The 20162-nt window shown below is 47.9% G+C and overlaps 2 protein-coding genes across 5 annotated transcripts in view; one reads left to right on the forward strand and one right to left on the reverse strand.

Annotated features, from left to right (window-relative positions):
- Window positions 1–95: 95 nt before the first annotated feature.
- KAT5 (lysine acetyltransferase 5) lies at window positions 96–14591 on the reverse strand. Of its 4 annotated transcripts, XM_053368349.1 has the most exons (14): window positions 14405–14568; window positions 14255–14321; window positions 12823–12891; window positions 11812–11948; window positions 11263–11442; window positions 9914–9994; window positions 8836–8910; window positions 8458–8706; window positions 6091–6180; window positions 4593–4733; window positions 3664–3757; window positions 2446–2605; window positions 1550–1631; window positions 96–344 (listed from the first exon to the last, which is right to left on the reverse strand). In XM_053368349.1, exons 1-14 carry the CDS (start codon window positions 14414–14416, stop codon window positions 210–212), a joined length of 1572 nt encoding a protein of 523 aa, XP_053224324.1. In that variant the 5' UTR covers window positions 14417–14568; the 3' UTR covers window positions 96–209. The 4 variants fall into 4 exon arrangements, with proteins under 4 accessions (XP_053224324.1, XP_053224326.1, XP_053224323.1 ...); XM_053368351.1 differs by lacking the exon at window positions 11263–11442 and having other exon boundaries at window positions 14405–14583; XM_053368348.1 differs by having other exon boundaries at window positions 8458–8910; window positions 14405–14579.
- A 3413-nt stretch (window positions 14592–18004) lies between these two features.
- The window catches only part of RELA (RELA proto-oncogene, NF-kB subunit), a 33083-nt gene continuing 30925 nt past the window's right edge, over window positions 18005–20162 (forward strand). The window contains exon 1 of the mRNA XM_053369783.1: window positions 18005–18186. Coding sequence (XP_053225758.1) covers window positions 18138–18186 — 49 coding nt within the window. The 5' untranslated portion in view covers window positions 18005–18137. The remainder of the gene's footprint in view (window positions 18187–20162) is intronic.

A 20162-nucleotide genomic window follows, 5' to 3' on the forward strand; every position in this document is an offset into this window, starting at 1 on the left:
GATCCAAAAAGTCCTATATACAAACAAGCAGGCAAGTCCAGGGCATGTGAGGCCCAGGTAACAACGCCCCTAGAGGTCTGGCCGGCTGACGACTGGAAAATGTCTTCGAAAGAGCGCATGGCCACCTTGCCTGATCCCCATTGTCACAGAAAGTGAGGAGGAGGGTGGACGTCCTGCAAGCAGCTGGTCCTTACTCAGGTGCGCAGGCCTCACCACTTTCCTCTTTTGCTCCAGTCCTTTGGGGTGAAGTGCAGACACTTGGAGTCAATGCGCAGGATTCGCTTCAGCATGGCACGCTCATGTCCATCCACGATGTCCTCGGAGAGTGTCAGGATATACTGGCCCTAGAAAGGAGACGTGTTTTGGTTCTGTTAATTTTAAAAGATTCTAGTCCTCATGACGGGGACACGGCTATACTTGAAACACTGCTCACTCCCACCACTTCTGTAGCCACTATGGTTCAGCTCCTGAAATCCTGCATATTAAATACCTCTTCTGAGTTCCTGGTGCTTTTTGTGACAAGAGGTGAATCTGACGTGGCGGAGAACCACAGACAGCCAAGGGCTGCAGCATCTCCCTGCCCATCCCTTTTCATGGAATCTTCTCAGGAAAAATGAGTCTCGTCTTTAAAAATGCCTGAAAGCAGGCCACAGTTCTAGCTGGTTTATCTTGAGGGGAAGGAACACGTTTCCTCTGCTGCCCCCATTACTGCAGGTGGGGAAAACTGAAGCCAACAAGCTGTATCACTTTCTAGTGCTGCAACTCCCTACCCCACAAGAAATTTCTGCAGTTTCTAGTCTTCCCTGTAATGCTATTCCCCCTACCCCCACAAAAAACCCTCATACCTGTTACCCTATAGCAGCCTTCTACAAATTGGTAAGCTACATGTATTACTGGACTCCCAACTCTCATCTTCCCTGATCATTAGCCATGCTAGCAGGGGCTGATGGGAGTTGGAGTCCAAAATAGATGGAGGCCATGGGTTCAGCAAAGGCTGCCTTGCACAGCTCCTCTGCTCCTGGCCATGCCACTGCAAAGACATCAGCCACATCACAGAAGCAGAGCAAGTTATGCAAAACTGCATAGACAAACTACAAGAACCTTAGCACATCACCGTCTGTTTTTATCCCTCCATCAGCCGAACACAAACAAAATTCACATGCAGACACATCCATCCCAAGATAGTGTGTCCTCCATGCAGAGCTGGTTCATGTTACTATAACACTTCCCTCCTTCAGGATGAATTCAGCCCAAAGGTGGGGAACCTGAGGCCCTCTAGCAATTGTTGGGACTTCCAAGTTCCATCAGCCCTGACCATTGGGCTAGACTTGCTGGGGCTGATAGTAGTTAGGAATCTAACAACACCTGGGTGCAGGAGACTTAATTCCCCATTTGTGATCCCCATCTGTGTCTTTGTCTGCTGGGAGCTCTAGGGAACCCCTAAATTGGGAGCCCAAACTTGCCCATTAAGCTCCAAAGTGGTGCCTAGAAATGTTGGAGTCTTGCTGCTGCAGAGCAAATTGCATGGCCATTCGTTCAGGCATGCTACCTTGTAGTAGTTGATGAGGTTGAGGTATTGCAGTGTCGAGATAACATCCTCCTTCTTGATGCTTGTGATTTCGCTGATCTCACTGGAAACAAGGAGAAGAAATACTGAGTGCAATCCAAAATAAAGAAGGGCCAGTGAAAGAGGGAGGCCAGTCTTACAACCTTAGCATGCACCTCAGGTAGTGAAGTGGGCCACCTTATTATTTCTAATCAGTTTTTTAATTGAAAGTTTTCAACATAGAATACAATAAAAGCCAAACTAATCTGAATAAATATAAAACAGACAAAAAAGATAGAAAAAAAGAGAAGAAATACAAAGCCCTCTACTAAGGCTGCGTCTTAACCCTTATTTCAAACGAAAGTGAGCTCTCCCAGCTCCTACCTGGGAGCTTCTCCCGATGGACTTTTTTTCTTGTTTTTTGTCACATGAGGTTAGGAAGTCACAGGTTATGTGCTAGTGCAGGCATCCCCAAACTCTGCCCTCCAGCTGTTTTGGGACTACAATCCCCATCATCCCTGACCACTGGTCCTGTTAGCTGGGGATGATGGGAGTTGTAGTCCCAAAACAGCTGGAGGGCCGAGTTTGGGGATGCCTGTGCTAGTGGCTATACACAAAAACACACACAGAGGGCTAATTTACATGGAAATGACCTCACACACCATTGTCTCCCCATCACAGCTCCCTCCCCCCTCCAGCTATTTGGCAAGCTGAGGGGAACATGATTTTCTGGGCACCCACCGCATGGTGTCTTCTCCACCCCATGCAAAAAATTAAGCAGCGAGGGGTTGCCATCAGCACTGCTAAGGGCCGCACTGAAGGCCTTCCCAAAGACCTCATGTAGCCCAGAGGCTGCCCACAGGGGATTCAGTAGTGAACTTTCATTACTTGGACCTCACTTGATAGTGATCTGTGGACGCTCTCCGGTCTCCGATTTGAGGTTCATGAGGATCTCGAGGATGGTCTGGGACCAGTAGCTGCGGTAGGACAGGAGCCCCAGGTCCGAGAGAGGCTTCTCTGGCGTGCCTGTCTTCCCTTCCACCTTGGACAGCTCATAGCCTTGAGGGGAAAGAGTGAGGCAGCTTGAGGGGGGCTGTGAGAAGATCCCGGTGCACAGGAAAGAACAATGTGGCGGATGGAAGAGATGACTAAATCAGGGAAAGTTCTACCTATTTGTCTCAAGCCACGGAGTTTAAAATGAGGGCCAAGAGGCGCCCTCGACCCAAATTTTAAAGAAGTGAATTTTCATAAATAATGAAAATACAGCACTCGACTGGTGGAACTGGGAATCGGCAGGATTAGGAGTCTTTCCCACAATGTGAAATTGGGACTGCCTACTGCATGGAACAAGCACTTTCTAAAATAAGGAGCGTTTCCTAGCTGGGAGACCTGATAAAATAGGATATAACTTTAAGTGTCTTAATATGCGGCTAGCAAACATCACAGCAACCTCAAACAGGCTGTTGTTTATAGCAGCGCTCCCCAACCAGGTGCCCTCCTTGGCCTGCCCCAGCTGGATTTTCTTCTCCCCACAACCCATGGCCACCAACAGTCATGTGGAAAGGATCCTGTGGTGTTTTTGATATGTTAATATTTCTAATATATTTTTAAAATATGTAATTGTATTACTTGTAAGCCACCTTTGTAGGATTTCTATCCTGCAAGTAAATAAATCTATGTAATACATAGATAAAGCAAGCATAACTCTGTGGCTTTGTTTGTTTTAATAAGCAACTGAGTCGTCAAAGCAGGATCTTCATACCAAACTACCAAAAGTGCAAGTAAAAGACTACTTAGACAACACATCTAGGGTGGGGGTGTGGGGGAAGGTGCTGAAGTTTGGGCTTTGAAGGTTACTCAAGATGAGGGAGCTACAGAGCTGTGGGGCAGCCCCACAAGTGCTCTTCCCCATGTTTGCACATGACAATCTAAACATGATGCACAGATGAGGGCACCTCCAGAGCCTCGATGTGTCAGGGAAGAGACTGTCTCCTGAAAATGTCAGGAATGGTTGGGCCAAATCCAGAAAAACAACCTCTGGGGATATAGGAGGGTTTGATTCAACAACCTGCTAAGATTCAAATGGAGGATTGAAAATGGAAAGAGACTCCACTTACTGAACTCAATCAGCAACTTTCCATAGCCCCGTCTCTGGTAAGGGGGCAGGGTCAGGATACAGGCCACGTTGTAGTCCTCCGTAGATTCCTTCTCCTGCACGTAGTGGCAAAACAAGCAGCATGTTAATTTTCACTGGAGGAGCTGTTCCAGCCCTTCCAACACTGACTCTCCCCGGGATCCCTGACACTGGCATGACAGGAGATTTCCCCTCTCTCTGTCCCTTGTCAAGAGGAAGCTGTTTAGGTTTGACCACAACTAGCATAATGGCAATTGCATTAGGACAGTGCCCATTCTTTGGTTTCATAACTGTTGCAAAATTCATCAACAGTAGGCCCTCAACTTTTATTCTATAAACTGAGTTTCCAGTCCTTATGGCTGCAAGGAAAGCCTTGAAAACAGAAAATGTAATGCCTAATGAAATATCAGAAGGCAGAGAGGGACTGAGCTGGACAGGGCTCCAGCGCTCTGTGAAGATCCTCACAGCCAACTTGCTCCACAGATAACAGGCTGTTGCTACCAGCTCCCCCCCTAACTTCTTTCTCCTTGCTAAATAATAATAATAATAATATCTTTATTCTCAGAGGCAGGACAAAACATAAAAGGATGAGGATGATAAATATCAACACAGGTTGGCCCCTGGACACATTTGCAAAGCAAAGACATTATTGTGAGCATTCCACAAAATTTCACTGGGGCTAAAAAGAATAGCATTCAGTTAGGTAAAACTCTCAGCTCATGGTGGAAACTTCAGATCCAATTCAATCGGAACTGTAACTAATTTAAGAACTTGATGATATTAAATGTATTTGAAATAGACAAATGAATTTTACACATACACCATGCAAATTAATATTACATTAACCCATTATCCATTTAGAAATTCTTAAAATCTATCGGATGTATGCGTACATTAATTTTGCAACGTTACCTTGGAGAAGTAGCCGACAATGTGGAAGCCTTTGCTGTCGTACTCTGTCATTACGTAGAAGAGGAAGGGATCTGTGTCATAGTAGAGGGTCTTGTGGTCCAGGAAGCACTTTGCCAGGAGGCAGAGGTTTTGCGAGTAGCTCTGAAAAGAGATATGGAAAGGGTGAACAAGCACGTCTTTGAGAAAGGAGGGCCTGAGGTTGTGGGGCAAGACTGGACTGGAGGGGGAGGGAAATCACAAGCCATTTCATGTATGAGGCTATGAGCATTTCCCCCTCTCAGCTTCACATACGGTGTCTAGAAACCCAGTGCTTCCTCCAGGGAATTTAAAATGTGTTTTTCCCAGTTCCAAGGAGAGGGAAATTCGTGTGGGATGCTCACTCCATTACATCTCCGGAAAAACAAGGAAGCAAGTGGAGGGGAGAGAAGACAAACCCAGAAGTTTCACTTCCAAACACCCCTCCCCAAGTACTGAGCACATGACCTTTGCTTTTGGATCAGTTTCAAGACTTTTAAAACATGCCTGCCTTACAATGTGGGGATGAACCTCCACCCTATCTGCCCACCCACACAGAGACAACTGGATTGGATTATTTCCCTCCCTTCTATTCTGCCCCAAGACTTGTCAATCCATACATCTGGATTCTGGGAGGGAATGGAGGAAAGGAAACGAGCACACAAAGAAGAGACTTTTGCAATGAAGGACTGAAAATGCCAATTTTGCATTGCTTCTCTGCCATTGTGAATGTCTTGTCGTACCAGATGGGACACCCATCTGCCTTGCCTATCGGTTCAGACCACACGTTATGTGACTCAGTTTTGTACCTTTTTCGCATTTGGGTGGGTGGGGGGAGCAGGCAGCAGGGAGGGCCAAATTTACTGTTGCTTGCAGAAGGCCCAAGGTTCAATCCCTGGCACCTTCTGTTAAAAGGATCGGGTGGAAGGGGACAGGGAAGACCCTGGAGAACCACAGCCAGTCAGAGGAGAGAGGGTACTGGACAGGATGAAGAAACCGCCTGCTCTGGCATTTGGAAGTTTGTAGCTTTACAGGGAGAGACCGTAGTTCAATGATGGGGAAACTGTTTTGCATGCAGAAAGTCTTGTGTTTAATCCTTGGTTTCTCCAATTAGGAGGAGGAAAGATTTCTCTGTTTTGAGTTGCTGGAGAGCTGTTGCCAGTCAGAGCAGACATCACTGGGCTGAGTCAGGGGTGGAGAAACCGTGGTCTCCAGAAGTTCCTAGATGGCAACCCCCACAGCGGCTGAGGCACTTGGGAGTTGTAATCCAACAACATCTGAAGGGCAACAGTTTCTCCCCACCCCTGCACTAGATGAAGCAGTCCCAACTTCATGTGGGGGGGGTGTGGATGAGACGTCTACAGCCAACAGCCGTCACCAGTGCGCTCTCCGTCCCCATCTCCCAAAACAAAGCCCCAGCAATCATCGTGGAATCAGCTTTCCTAGAATCCCTGTTTCATCTGCGCCCAATAACTGCTCTTGCCTTGTTCTTCCGCCCATCGATCTCAAAGAAGGAGATCGTCCCCTTGCGGTAGATTTCGTTCCCTGGCGGATGCCTCAAGTCACACTTTGTCTGCAAAACAGAAGGATCACAGGCTGAACTCTCGCAAGCAAAATCAAACCTTTCTGGGTCCTTGTGATTCTAGGAATTGCATTTGGGGGGCAGGGACATAGGACAGGACAGGGCAGACTGGAGGGTGTGGGGAGGTAAAAGCTCAAGGTCCTACAAAGTTGCAGCCCCTTACCAGGCTCCAGCACACACTAGGGATTTTTGTCTGGAACCAATGATACTGCTCTCTAACAAAGTTAACTGTTCCCAGAGTAAATGCCAGGTGGAGGGTGGGGAACCTAACCTTTACTGGAGGACACACACAGGGAAATGAGTGTTGCGTCTTCCCTCTCTGGAAGTCCAGCAAGGGGCTCAAGAGTTCTCTCCCATGTTTTACACAATTGGATGGTGCAAAGTAAGCACACACAGTTATCATTTCAATACTGACTCTGGGTTATACAAACTTTTACTGAAACAGGAACCAAACAGGCAGCTCGGTTTAAGATTGGCATGGAGCCAGGACACAGGTTGGGGCAAAGAGGATGATACCTGGCAGAGAATGTGGGTGAAGCCCCCCCTCCGCTCTGGTTCAGCAAAATATAAAGAACTGTCCTTAAAAGTGATTCACGAACTGGTACAGAACTCCCAGAGGCCTGTTACTCAATCATATTTTCATTTATGGTCTCTGGCTTTTAAAGAAATCAATACAATTTTGAATTGTTTTCTTATCCCTTCTGCCCAGCTTGCACCATTACCTATTTTTGAGGAAGCTGGTCTTAGTATACATAATAAAGAGCTAATTGCTCATTTTGAGATGGCTGCTAGAGCCACAATGGCTCGTTTCTAGAGAGTTCCAAACGGAGCCAATACTTCTTTTTCGTATTCCAAAGTTTGGGAACTTGCTTTATTATAAAAGCTGACCAACAAACTATGCATTTCCAGGGGACAATGTAAAAAGGATAGATTTTTGGATAGATTTGTAGGGGTTTGGTTTGATTATATTACAGTGGTACCTCAGGTTAAGAACTTAATTCGTTCTGGAGGTCCATTCTTAACCTGAAACTGTTCTTAACCTGAGGTACCACTTTAGCTAATGGGGCTTCCCGCTGCCACGGTGCGATTTCTGTTCTCATCCTGAAGCAAAGTTCTTAACCCGAGGTACTATTTTTGGGTTAGCAGAGTCTGTAACCTGAAGCGCCTGTAACCCGAGGTACCACTGTACTAATGTCAATAAGGAAGAACACTGCCTGCTACCTCCCGCTGCTTCTCAATGGATTTGGTTGATTCAAAAATATATGATACTGTTCCTCTTTAAGATTCATCCAACCCAAGACAGTAATGGGTTTTATTTTATCCTATGTTTAAAAGTGTACTCTTGTTTTATTTCTGTTGTATCAGCCTGATTTGTATTTTTTGTCGTCACTGTTTGTTAGCACAATATATAAAATAAATATACTGACTCCCCAGGTGATTGTAGGAGCTTTTTGAGATTCTGAGTTGCACAGAACTGATGCAATCAGGAGGCTTGAGGAGCAAAACTGCTCCAAGTCCTGCTTCTCATATAAAATACCTCAGGGGCATGTAGAAAACTAGCCTGCAAGGGTGAAGAAGCAAGCTTTCCCTCCAGTATGTTCCCATAGGGGTGTACTCAAACAAGCCCTATCTCATCTGGAGACGTTTTGCCAATCAAATCTTCTGAATGCACAAACTGGCACGATGGGCATGTGTAGCCTGCAAGGCTGTGACAGAGATGTGACGGTAGGCAGACCTGTCCTCCAATAGGCAGGAGAAGACCAACAGGTCTACTAGACTCAATAGGTTTAACCTCCTGGAGGCTGCGTCAGGCAGAAATCCCAGGCTAGCATCAGGTCTACCAACCCTGGGCAATGGGTCTGCAGAGATCAGTAGATCCCCATCAACAGGTCTGCTGAGCCCAACAGTCTCCAGGAATGTCCGACAGCCAGTCGGGACGGTAGACCTGCCTGGCCTCTGACTCTGCAGGAGCAGGCACAGTATGGCATTGGGCTTACCTGCTATAACAAGTCAGACTGGGCATTAGGTCTACCCAGGCCAGAGACCAGGTCTACCAACCCAGGAAGATAGACCTGGCGTCTTGAGAAACAGGCGGGTCTGGGCAACTCAGGGTGTTGTTAGACCTGGTATCCCAACGGTAGCCAGCATGCAGTCTCGGGCAGCCGCTAGGTGTTGGCGACAAAGAGCTGGCTGGGAAACAGAGCAATCCAGGCCGGCAGACTTTGGGTCCTGGATGACAGGCTGCCCAAACTGGGTCCTGGGACTTACCAGGTGCCTCTGGAGACATTTGAGGCTCTTGACGTACTTAAGGCAAAACTCGCAGAGGTAGAGGACGGGGAGGGTGGTGAGCTCTTGTGGGTAGGGCGAGAAGTACCAAGGCTTCAGGCGGTGCCGCCCCAGTTCAATGCACTCAATGTTTTTCATGCGCGTGATGATGTCGTCGTGGCTGCGGTCCGAGACCAGGCTGCCTGTCATGCGTGGGGCTGAGGGGATGCCGTCAGAGCTGTCCTGGGAGTCCTGCTCACAAAAACCGGGGGGAGGCGGGAGATTCTGGATGAACGAGGAAGAGCCACACATTCCTTCTTCCAGGCTGGTGCCCCCCTGGGAAGCAGGCTGGCAGGCACTACCCCAAGCCCTGGCACTTACCTCATCAGTGCCAAGGCAATTGGATTTCCTCTTCCTGCCAGGCTGGGCAGCCACCGCTCGGCGTGCGGAGCCGTTCTGGAAGACAAAAACGGGGTCAAGGAGGATGTCAAAGAGAGCAGGGGAAAGTCACTGCCCATGCCTTCCCTCCCCCTCTCTCCAGCTCATGCAGAAAAATATTAAAAGGCACCTCAAAAAGAGCTCCAGAAGACTCACTGAGGGGCAGAAGCTACAGCAAGAGGGAGGAACTTTTTGCACCCTGAGGTGACTCACCCATCCAGGCAACTTTTCGGGGGCCGCCCGTGGCGGGCAGGGCCAGGAGAAAACATGGGTGGAGGAACAATGGTTAACTTACTTATACGTTCCTCTCTCCATCCTGGCACCCAAGAAGCAGTATGAGAATTCAAGGAGACATTCTAGCCAAGCAAAAATAGTCAAGGAGATGCAAGCCAGGTTTGTGAAAGGGTTCTAAGGGCAATACAAAGAGGTCTGGAGGGCTGCTAAAGAGGAAGGCAACACATGCATCTCCGCTCTTTAGGTCACAAACCTATTTGGCTTGGGAGGTATATTTATTTTTGGGAGGCGTATTTATTTATTGTAGCTCATCTTCCTCTTCAGAAGTCAGTGTGGTGTTCTCAGGCAGGCCTACATTCCAGACCCTGTCCTGCTTAGTTTCAGACCGGTGCCATGTGTTCTGTGGGCCAACGGCCCACATTGGAGCATGAATAAAATCCAGCCGCCCTCCCAAAGGAAAAACTAAAATTCCACACCGTCTGCTTGGGTCTCATGCGCACACACCCATCCCCTTGTGCTGTTCTGTAAGTTGAGGTCAAAATCAAATGTGGTTTTGCACAAAGGCAAGGATTCAGATTTGGTTTCCTCGTTAAGAAAACACAAACTCCAGCCTTTCACCAACCTCTGTTTGAGTAGCTGGAGGAGCAGCTTCTGTGAGTGGAGACACTCACAGGCTCCTCTTCAGAACCTGGCTCTCTCTTCCTCCACAACCCCCAACAGGCATAATCCCTTACCTAGACCCATTCGTCCAACGAGAACCACTGGAGGTGGGTGCGGAGTGGCTTACCTGGGGGAACACTGATGCTTGTGTTGTCTCTGTTGGGGTGGGGATGGGGGTTGCTGGAGAAACTACTTCCACTTTCCTCTTCTGGAAGAGACAGAAACAAAGCAAGTTATTTCTGGGGCTGCCCATCCCCTTCCTCAACAGCCACTGATACGCTTCCAAACACATTTCCATGTGCCCACTCAGTTCCAAGCAGAGATCCCCACTTGCATGTCCCATAACAAAAAACATGGTGACTTTGACCCACAGCCCACACGGGGATTGGGCCTTGCAGGGAAGGTCATACAGGGGTTATGGCTCAAGTTCATCTGCTTTGGGGCCTTCATAATCAATCAAACCCACTGGTCCATCTAGCTCATTACTGTCTACACTGATTGGCAGCAGCTCTCCAGGGTTTCAAAAAGGGAGGCATTCCCAGTTTTACTTGAAGATGCTGGGGATTGAACCTGGGAACTTCTGCACACAAAGCAAGTGCTCTATCACTGAGCTCCGACTCTTCTGAACATTTACAGAGATTACTTGTCCCCCATCCTTGGGGACTCAGTCCTGCTTTGTACAGCAATCTTCTGCAGTCAATGGAGCATGTATGGCTGTCCCAATCCCACATCTGGGGGGGAGGGGAACCTTCCACAATGGAAGGTCTGCTTGTATGCTCACAACAGCTTTTCCCCCGCCTCTGGTATCAGAGACTTTTACACAAAGACACCTTAGGTGCAGGGTGTGTTTTAATGGGTTTGCAGGCAGACACATCACAGAGAAAGAGAGAGTCCATATAAAAAGGACAGCTGCAAGTAAAACGCCCCCACCCAACATTTAAACTACGATTCAAATCTCTAACTTGCTTAACAGTGAGGCTGTGAAGCAAGGAACCTGGGGACTTGGGGCCGAATGAAGTGGCTGTAGCAGCTAAGCTGGTTTCAAACCAAATAAAATTTCCAGGGCACTTAGTCAGCAATAAATGGATGTCTGAGTAGTATTTTTAGTGGGACTCCACGGTCATTCACAGGCTCCAGACCCTGAGCGACACTCAAGAGCTTAGTTTGATGAGTAATATGGTTCTGAATGCCAATGTGCACAAGGCACTGTACTGGAGGCTTGATTTGAACCCGTTCTTTATTTCTTTGGTGTTTTTCCTGTAGGGGGTCACCTGCACTACTCTTCTTTGACTCGGGAGGGAAGAGAGTGCCCTCAAGATGAAGGCCAGAATGCCCCCGGGCTCCTCCCTTGGAGGCCTCCCTTGCCAGCCCAGACCTTGCCCAACCCCGCCCAGCTTGTGCGGCCTCTTGAGAACGTGCCGGGTAGACAAAAGACACAAAAGGAGCGAGCCGGGGCGGCCGAGCGCCGGTTCGTACCGTTGAGCGATGGTTTGGCTGGACGCAGGAGCTGGAGGAGAGGGGTTGGTCGGGCGAGCCGGGGACGGCCTCCCTCTCTTTAGGTAGGTTAAAACGGAGGGTTATCTGCACCGGAATGGGAAGGGTTTTACCGCTGGATGGAGTTGCGGCTGGTTGTAGAGACAGATCCAAGGTCTTCCTCTGAGTGGGGGAGGAAGAGGGGTGTTACCAACACATGGGAGGGAGGGGCAAGGGGCGGCACTGCCGCTCTGGGGAAGGGTGCAGGGACCACCATCCCCACATGCTGCAGGCTGGGCAGCACAAGAAAAGGACACAAGGGACAAGACCGGAAGAAAACCACCAACGCTTCCAAAGGCCTCGTTCCTTATAAAGTCTCTGTCCTTGGCCCAAAGAGACCTGGGGGAATGGGACAGGGAATCAACCCCAATGCTAATAAAAGCACTCTCTTCCCCAGGTCCAGACTAACACCACCACCCACCGATCCCTTGCCAGATCACATCCTCCCAAAGCCGCCCTTCCCCCCCCCCCAGGACCCACATTTCCTCCTACCACGTCACGTTCCGGAGAGCTGGGCCGTGATCCAGGCAGCCCATTCTTGGTGGGTGTCTTCGCTTCCTTTTTGGGGAACTGTATCTTCTTCAAATCCAGCCGGTCATGAGTCACCCATTCATCCAGACGCTTGTTAACTGCATGGTTCAAGGCAAGGGATAATTTTCCCACCCCCGTCTTTAAGGAGGAATGAGATGATGATAAAAGCAGGGCTCTGGATCGCTATCTAGCCAGCAGCAATCCCTGTTACATCCCCCCTATCTTTCTAGGCAGTGCCCCAAGCTTCTGCCTGTCTTCCCACCTGCTTGTTTACAGTAGCTGCCAGCTGTCTACTTTTGGTGACCAGGTTTCATTACGTATATACACATCAAAAGCAAAAACAGGTCCCAAGGGCTGGAATGAAGAGTCCATGCCTTTTGGCTAATCTTGGTAGTCACATCCCAACAGGGGAAGGATGGAGTCTTGTTTTTGGCCCAATACTGAGTTTCAAAAGCATTCTCAGATGTTCCCAAAGTGAAGAATGAAGTCAGCAACAATCAACTCCAAAAACTTTTTTTATTAGGACTGGTTCTGATGCTCAGGACAGATGGAAAGGAAGTTTACCCATGCATTCACACACCCCTGCTTAGCATGCTGGTTCTGGTGTGAGCTCTATGGGCAGCCTGCTGCACAACCTGTGGTCCTCCAGATGTTGTTAGATAACAACGATAATCAGCCCCGGTCATTGGCCAAGCTCGCCAGGGTGGAGCCAAGCTGGCTGGGAGTTGGACTCCAGGTTCCCCATTCCTGCTCTGGGAAAAGGCAGGTCTACTTCCCCATTTAAGTGGGTAGACCAGTTTTAATTACTGGATAGTAATTAAAAAATATTCTGCTTTCAATTTCTAAGTATCTTGAGTATGTTTCTATAACCCTTTGCCTTCCCAGACGTTCTTCATCATTCCTATCTGGAAAAGCCCATTTTATGATTTCATCCTGCCCACCCTCCAAATGGATTTGTCCCCATCTACTCACAGTCAATGTAGTGAACGTAGAAAAGTTTTCGGCCGCTGATGTCCTTGACGCTAAGTATTTCAGCCAGTGCTGTTGAAAGAAAGAAATATATTATCTAAGAGAATGTGAAGGGAGAGAGAGAGGAGACCACTTTGTGGACCTCTGAAAAGGCTACTACTAAAAGTGTCAGGAAGACTCTCTTATTTGGGATTCCTGCGATGCAAATGTTATATCAGTGGGCCTGAATATTTTATTTAGAGTTTAGTTTTAACACTCTAGTCTGCCACAAGGATCTCTGTAAAAAAATTCTCACAATCAATGTTCTCAGTCTGTGAAATGTGAGTATTAAGAACTAATGTGAGCCTAGACAAAAAAAACTCAAGTTCAAATCCTGGTTGTAAGACTAGATGGCTGAGGGCACTACTCTTTCTTAACTCAATTTATCTTTTCAGATATGAATAATAGGTAAGAGTGCTGTAAAGAAATGCTAGCCCTGACCTGCATTGCCAGTAATCAATGTCATGGATGTATCCAAATACCAGATTCTGTTACTGGAACTCATCACTGACAGAAGATTGACAAAAAATGGGTAGGATAAGGGCAAAGATACAAAACAGTTTAGAATATGATTTTGCCACAGATACTTGGACTTCCTTTTGTACATGGAGAACAAAGTGTGTTTCGTTCTGCAATACCTTTAATCATAAAGTCATCAAAACCTGTTGAGATTAATAAATTCCATTCGCTCCTTTCCTCCACTGGATTCTCCCCAAATTCCCAGAGACGTCTAGACTCCTTGACATCTTGATTGTGGTGGAACTCAAAACCGCACTAGCCTCCAATAAATTAAGTAGAACATATTTCTGAGATGGCATAGGTAAGACTGTGCTGTTGGTCCCACCTCATCTTTACAGTTATACCAGGCCTTTCATCCAAGGAGCTCAAGGTGATACATACAGGTCTCCCTTCTCTATTTTTGTCTAAACAATCCTGGAAAGTAGGCTGGACAAGTGTTCTTTGCCAGATTTTGCCTAAACTACCACTCCCATCACTCCTGTCCACCAGCCAAGCTTGACTAGGGCTGAGAAGAGTTATAATTCAACAAGATTTGGAGGGCTGAAGGTTCTCCACACCTGGACCAAGATTACAACTGACCCCAATTCAATCATTGAGTGTTACAGGCAGATGAGGATTTGAATCTGAGCCTCCCCATGTACCACACTCCAATACACTGCAGGATGCTCTTTCGCAGCCTGACCTTAGACCTGACACCCCTGCGGTGCTGGCCCTCAGCCTCACTAGCCTCTTTGACTCCACCTTCTTGTCCATGCTAACCCTCCCCAAGGTTCATTGGTAACAGATATCATTTCCCCCACAAGGTGAGAGGTCTCCCCTCTGGGCCATGATGAGATCTGGCCCCGCCCCTTGAGCCTCCGCCCCGCCCCTCACTCACGCCACTCGTCCTCGTTTTCCTGGTTACGGCGCAGCACGGGGAGGCGACACCCCTCGGTCACTTCCTCCTGCAGGAGTTAGAGAGAGGTTAGCAGAGGGGCCAGCAAGCCCAACCAGACCCCCACCCCGCAATCCCCGGCTCTCAACTCACCACCTCCGCCATCTTGGACCCTCGCCGTTAGCCGGGGCCTTCTCTTCCGGCATCTACCAAACAGCGGGTGGGGGGGAGAAAGGAAGCGATCGCTTCCTGTGTCCTCCAGATGACAACTTCCTATTTTGCTTTGATCCTTCTATAGGCTTCTTTGTGAACTCTATGGTCGTAGTATCACGTGACGAGGACAGCCAGCTAGAGCCCGCAGCAGAGAAAGGGAAATGATGCTAGTTCAAGTCGTCACAGCGACAGGCGTTGGTGTCACGTGATGGTCTAGGAAGTGACGCTAAAACGCTTGCAACGTGACCTGGCTGCCCTCCCAGAAAACGGAAGTTGTCATTTTTGTTGTTGTAATCTGTGTAGTATGAGCATTTATGACTTGGCAGTTAACCGACTCCGTCCCCCTTTATTTAATTCATTACGTTTATATACTGCCTTTCTGCCAAGATACCAAAGCAAATTTTGTAATATATCAGACTGGAGATGTGCTGAGAATTTTGCAATAATATAAAACATACAGAAGTTGGCTGCAAAATTAACCAACCCTTTCACCAATAAAAATACACCAATTCCCAATTTGGATTTTGTTGTTGTTCTGAGGACCACTAAAGCAAAGTGAAAGCAGTCACTTAGCATGTCTAAAAAAGAAGCTGCCTTTTGTAAACTCAATTAGGCTAGTCTACTGTAGCAGCTGGCCAAGGTCTCAGCCAGATAACAGTTTTTCTATCCCTGACTATCTGACCCTTTTAACTGTAGATGCCAGGGAGTGAACCAGGGACTTTTCACTCTACTACTCAAGGCTCTCACCAACAGATAGCAATTCTGTGTGCAACTACAAGCAGGGCGCTGGGTTGTTGTTGTTGTTTGCCCATTAGAATTCCATTTCTTACATAGATAAAAAAAGTAAGACCTTTGTTAGTTGAAAAAATAAGCAAATAACTACAAAATTGTAAGCAAGCTTTTGCATATGCATTTCCATGGATAGACATAATTTGACCAGAAAACTGCTCCTAATACTAGATGTGTGTCACTGTTGGCTGTAGTCACATGGAGAGTGAGGTGAATGCATTCAAGGTGTCCAGAAGTGCTTTCCCTTTTCACCATAATAAAATAATATCTTCACATTTCACAGATGAAAATAGGAATACTAGCGGATAAAGGTAAAGGTAAAGGTACCCCTGCCCGTACGGGCCAGTCTTGCCAGTCTCTAGGGTTGTGTGCTCATCTCACTCTAGAGGCCGGGAGCAAGCGCTGTCCGCAGACACTTCCGGGTCACGTGGCCAGCGTGACAAGCTGCATCTGGCGAGCCAGCGCAGCACACGGAACGCCGTTTACCTTCCCGCTGGTAAGCGGTTCCTATTTATCTACTTGCACCCGGAGGTGCTTTCGAACTGCTAGGTTGGCAGGCGCTGGGACCGAACGACGGAAACACACCCCACCACAGGGTTTCAAACCGCCGACCATGCGATCGGCAAGTCCTAGGCGCTGAGGTTTTACCCACAGCGCCACCCACCAGGTTCAAACCCCCTATTTGGTTATGAAGCTCACTAGGTGACCTTAGCAATGGATAGGGAATCATGTACGGTAGATCATTTTGAGCTCCTTGCATAAATGCCTGTATGTGATAAATCAGGGCCCATGTCCGAGGCTGGCATTGTCAGGTACATGCAAAGGGTTTGCAGAGCCTCCTTGCACTGATGAAATACAGATAACACAGCTATAATTTATGTTACTGATGACATGTTACTGATAGCATTATGTAACTGATGACTGCTTTTCAGAAAGCAGTTGCTGGCCACCCAAACAGTCTAATTAAAGAGCGGAGAGGAAAACCTTTGCTCCAGAACCAAGAAAGAATAAACAACCCTGGCTTAAGTTATGTTTTGTTTTTAGTATTTATTCATTTATTTTAAAAACAACTATAAGTATTCAGTTTGAAATTTATTGAAAGGTGGGCCCTTTTTTTTTACATTTATGGAAAATAAAGAACACAAAGGTTGGGCGCCACCCCTAGTCCCAGCATTTACCCAGGGTCTGTGTTCCTTTGGATAAAAAGAGGCACAAGAGACTATGGTGACTATGAGATAAATGGCTTGTTCAAATAAATACCTGAGCCTAGGATGGAAGTGAACACAGTATTAGATCAGCAGAGTGCATCTCCCTGCTTCTCTCATAGCTTTGGCCAGCTTGAGTCCTAGAGTCATGCTCCACAGTCTCTGGATGGCAGCAGCTCCAGCCAGCAGCCAAGATGATTCTATCCTTTGTTCTTCCTCCTTATAACAATGGTGTTATGCACTAAGCAATGGTGTTATGTACTAAGCTAAGGGATGCGGGTGGCGCTGTGGGTTAAACCACAGAGCCTAGGACTTGTCGATCAGGTCGGCAGTTTGAATCCCCGCGACAGGGTGAGCTCCCGTTGCTCGGTTCCTGCTCCTGCCAACCTAGCAGTTTGAAAACACATCAAAGTGCAAGTAGATAAATAGGTACCACTCTGGCGGGAAGGTAAACGATGTTTCCGTGCGCGGCTTCCTTGGCCAAAAAAGTGAGATGAGCGTCGCAACCCCAGAGTCGGCCACGACTGGACCTAATGGTCAGGGGTCCCTTTACCCCTTTACCTTTACCTTACTAAGCTTGGGTCTGAGAACAATAGGCAAGTAGGATCCTAGACTGCAACAACTGATTGGCTTGAAGGAAAAGACCAATCAGGCTCCAGGAGAAAGTTAATCAGCCTATTAGGCTGGTAGGATCGTAGAGTGCAACAACTGATTGGCCTGCAGGAAAAGACCAATCAGGCTCCAGGAGGGAAGCAGAATCAGCCAATCAGATGGGACTCATTGTGTAAATAATGTATATAAAAGCCTGAGGTTTGGGGGGCAATTCAATCACTGTTTTACAAGCTGCAATAGAGAGCATGAAATCACTACAGAACTCTGAGTATATTTCAAATATATTTCCATTTAATTCATTCCTCGTATTACATAGCTTTTGTTATGTTGCCTCTTCACCCCGCAACCCCTTCATAGGTCGTCTCCTTGCTTTCCTCTCCTTTTATTATTTTCTGAGAGGCGCATGAGAAGCGAGGATGTTGGGACGCACAACGCTTCTTGTGCTTGCATACTTTTTAATTTCTTAAGATTTATATACCTCGCCCTTCCTCATAAAATCTCAGGGCGCTTCACAGAATAAAACATTGTCACCCGCAACATAACACCAATAAAATATTTATTATTGCTTTTTAAAAAATAAAACCCAACAGAATCCAGGTTGGGCTTTCCTCGGAGGTTCCCTTTCCCTCCTGAGCCAGGTAAGGCACTTGCGCCCGATCCCTTAGGCCCGCGATTTGCATAAGGGGGGGCGGCGGCGAGGATGAGCGCGAGAGGCGCGAGCGAGAGGCGGCGCCTTCCCGGCAGGCGGCGGGGTCACGTGGGGCGGGGTGGCGGTGGTTCCTCCGGCCCCGAGGCGTTGCTGCTGCTGCTGCTGCTGCCGAGGTTCCAGCGGAGCGGGCTGGGTGCGCCTGCGTGTCTCGCCTCCGCCGCCGCCTGCGAGCGCCCTTTCCTGCTGCGCCGTAGTAGTAGTAGTGGGACTCAGGGGGCGGGGAGGGAGCCTGGGCCTGCCGCCTACCACCGACGGCTTCTAGGCTGGCTTCTTTCCTTCCTTGGAGGCGCTTCTTCTCCTGCTCCCGAGGGCCTGCGTGGCGGTGGTGTCCCCCCCGCACCTTCCCCACCCAACTGGCATGGGGGACTCTCTGCCCCAGGGGGGCTTCCAGGCTGCCAACATGGACGGTGAGTGCCTTTGCCTTCTGCTTGCAACCTCCTTCTCAGTGGTGGGTCCGGGGTGGGTGGGGGCATCTTCGCCTTTCTGCCCCAGATGTGGGGCTTCCCCACACCCGCTTTAGTGGAGGGAGGAGGGGTGTGCATCCTCCTCCTCCTCCTCCTCCTCCTCCTCTACCCCCTCCACTTTGTTGTTGTTGTTGTTCACGTCGCAACGCATCTGGCAACACAAACGCATACTTTGCCATTAGCAAATGATGCACAACTCTCTTCCTCGTCGTCGTTGTTATTCGCTTGCATTTGAAATCATTAGAATACATTGTGCCATTAGCCAATGATACAAAACATTAACAAATACACACAGAAACACAGTTTGGTGAGTTGCAAGCAGTTATGGGTCGGATCCAGTGCTGGCCCCGCTCAGAAGGCCCAGTGCTTTTTCCCCCCTGGGGGTACTCAAGTGTACGCAGTACTGGTACATTTTTTTAAAAGAAGAAAAACACTTAGTAGACCTGTTGAAAATAATGGCAGTGGCTATCTTGGGTTGATTTCAGTAATTCTTAAGTATGTTTTTTTTTAAAAAAACCACTTTCCCTCAGCTGTGAAGTTCCAAATTGAGTTACAGCAATGTAATCATGCAAGTAAAATGATTTTCAGATGCAGCTATTAAAACAAAGCAATCCTGAGCAAATGTAGCAGTGTACAGAGTAAAACAAAAATGGAAGATGAGATGGGTCCCACAAAAATGTCTTACCTGTCAAAGGCCAGGGTTAAAGGGGTGAGTTAGGAAGGAAGAGGGAAATGGTTGGTCCTCTGTTAACTAATCATAATAATTTTTATTAGTACCCCGCCCATCTTACTGGGTTGCCCCAGCCACTCTGGGTGGCTTCCAACATATATAAAAACATAATAAAACTAGGAAGGTGTGAGGTGAGATGTCTCTGATTTGGAGGAGAGGAGGAGAAATGTTTATTGGTTTCTTAATAAACATTCCCTATGTGATGAGCAATAAATGAAATGTGTTGCTAGTGTGTGAAAAGATCCACCGATCCCCAGGCATCCCTCTCAGATGCCATCCTGGTGCCTGGGCATCTTCACTTGGTTGCAAGTGGCCAGTAGCCAGGTGCAAAATGAGCCTAGCGATTGGCTGATTTCAAGGGGGAGTGGTATTTGGCTGGGGGTATTCCTCTTGCAGCAGGGGCATTCTCTGAGTTGAAATGAGAGGATGGGCATCTGAGGAGGAGGTTGGGGGGGGATGATACACCATGCACACTTTGTAGGTTTCTAGGCCAACCTAGTGCCTTCCAGATGTTTTGAGCTACAACTTCCACCAGCCAGATGTGGTTCAAAACATCTTGACGGCACCAGGTTGGTCAAGTTGGACCTGTGACTGGTTCCTGGAAAAAATTGCTCCTATGTGCTTCACTTATGGCTCCTTTCTGTGTTGTTTCCTACTGGTGCACTTTATCCTTTGTCTTCGACTGATAGGGCTCACAATTTCGATTTTGCTGTTGGAGCTGGGGGCAGGGAGGAATTAACTTGTAATAGAGGTTTGTCCCCAAACACGGCTGGTCCCGAATGCTTTTAGTTGGTTATCCTTTCTGGATTATTTAGTGCTGGTTGATGCGCAGTGATATTTGACTTTCTGTAGTTTTGTTATGGTTTATGTAGTATTATCAGCCTGCATGCATCTTCAGATCTTCTGTTAGAGTTCTTCTCAAATTTACCCTTCTCAAATGTACCTCAAGCTTTCACGAAGGGGGGGGCAGCTAAACTTAGGGATCCTTTCCTCATGGGGGGCACATCTGGTGTCCACCTTGCAAGCTTTTTAGGTGCCAGCTGAAGACCTTCCTACTTGCTCAGGTATTTTAGATTTTTTATGATCTTTGGAATGTTGCTGTCTTCTGTTTGTCTTTGTGGGGCGCCCTAGTGCCCATCATCAGCGTTCGCCCATGACCTAGGTTTAAGGTGCCATTTAGCTCCTAGCT

Source organism: Podarcis raffonei, chromosome 16 (genome assembly GCF_027172205.1).
Source record: "Podarcis raffonei isolate rPodRaf1 chromosome 16, rPodRaf1.pri, whole genome shotgun sequence".
NCBI classification, from domain to species: Eukaryota; Metazoa; Chordata; class Lepidosauria; order Squamata; family Lacertidae; genus Podarcis; species Podarcis raffonei.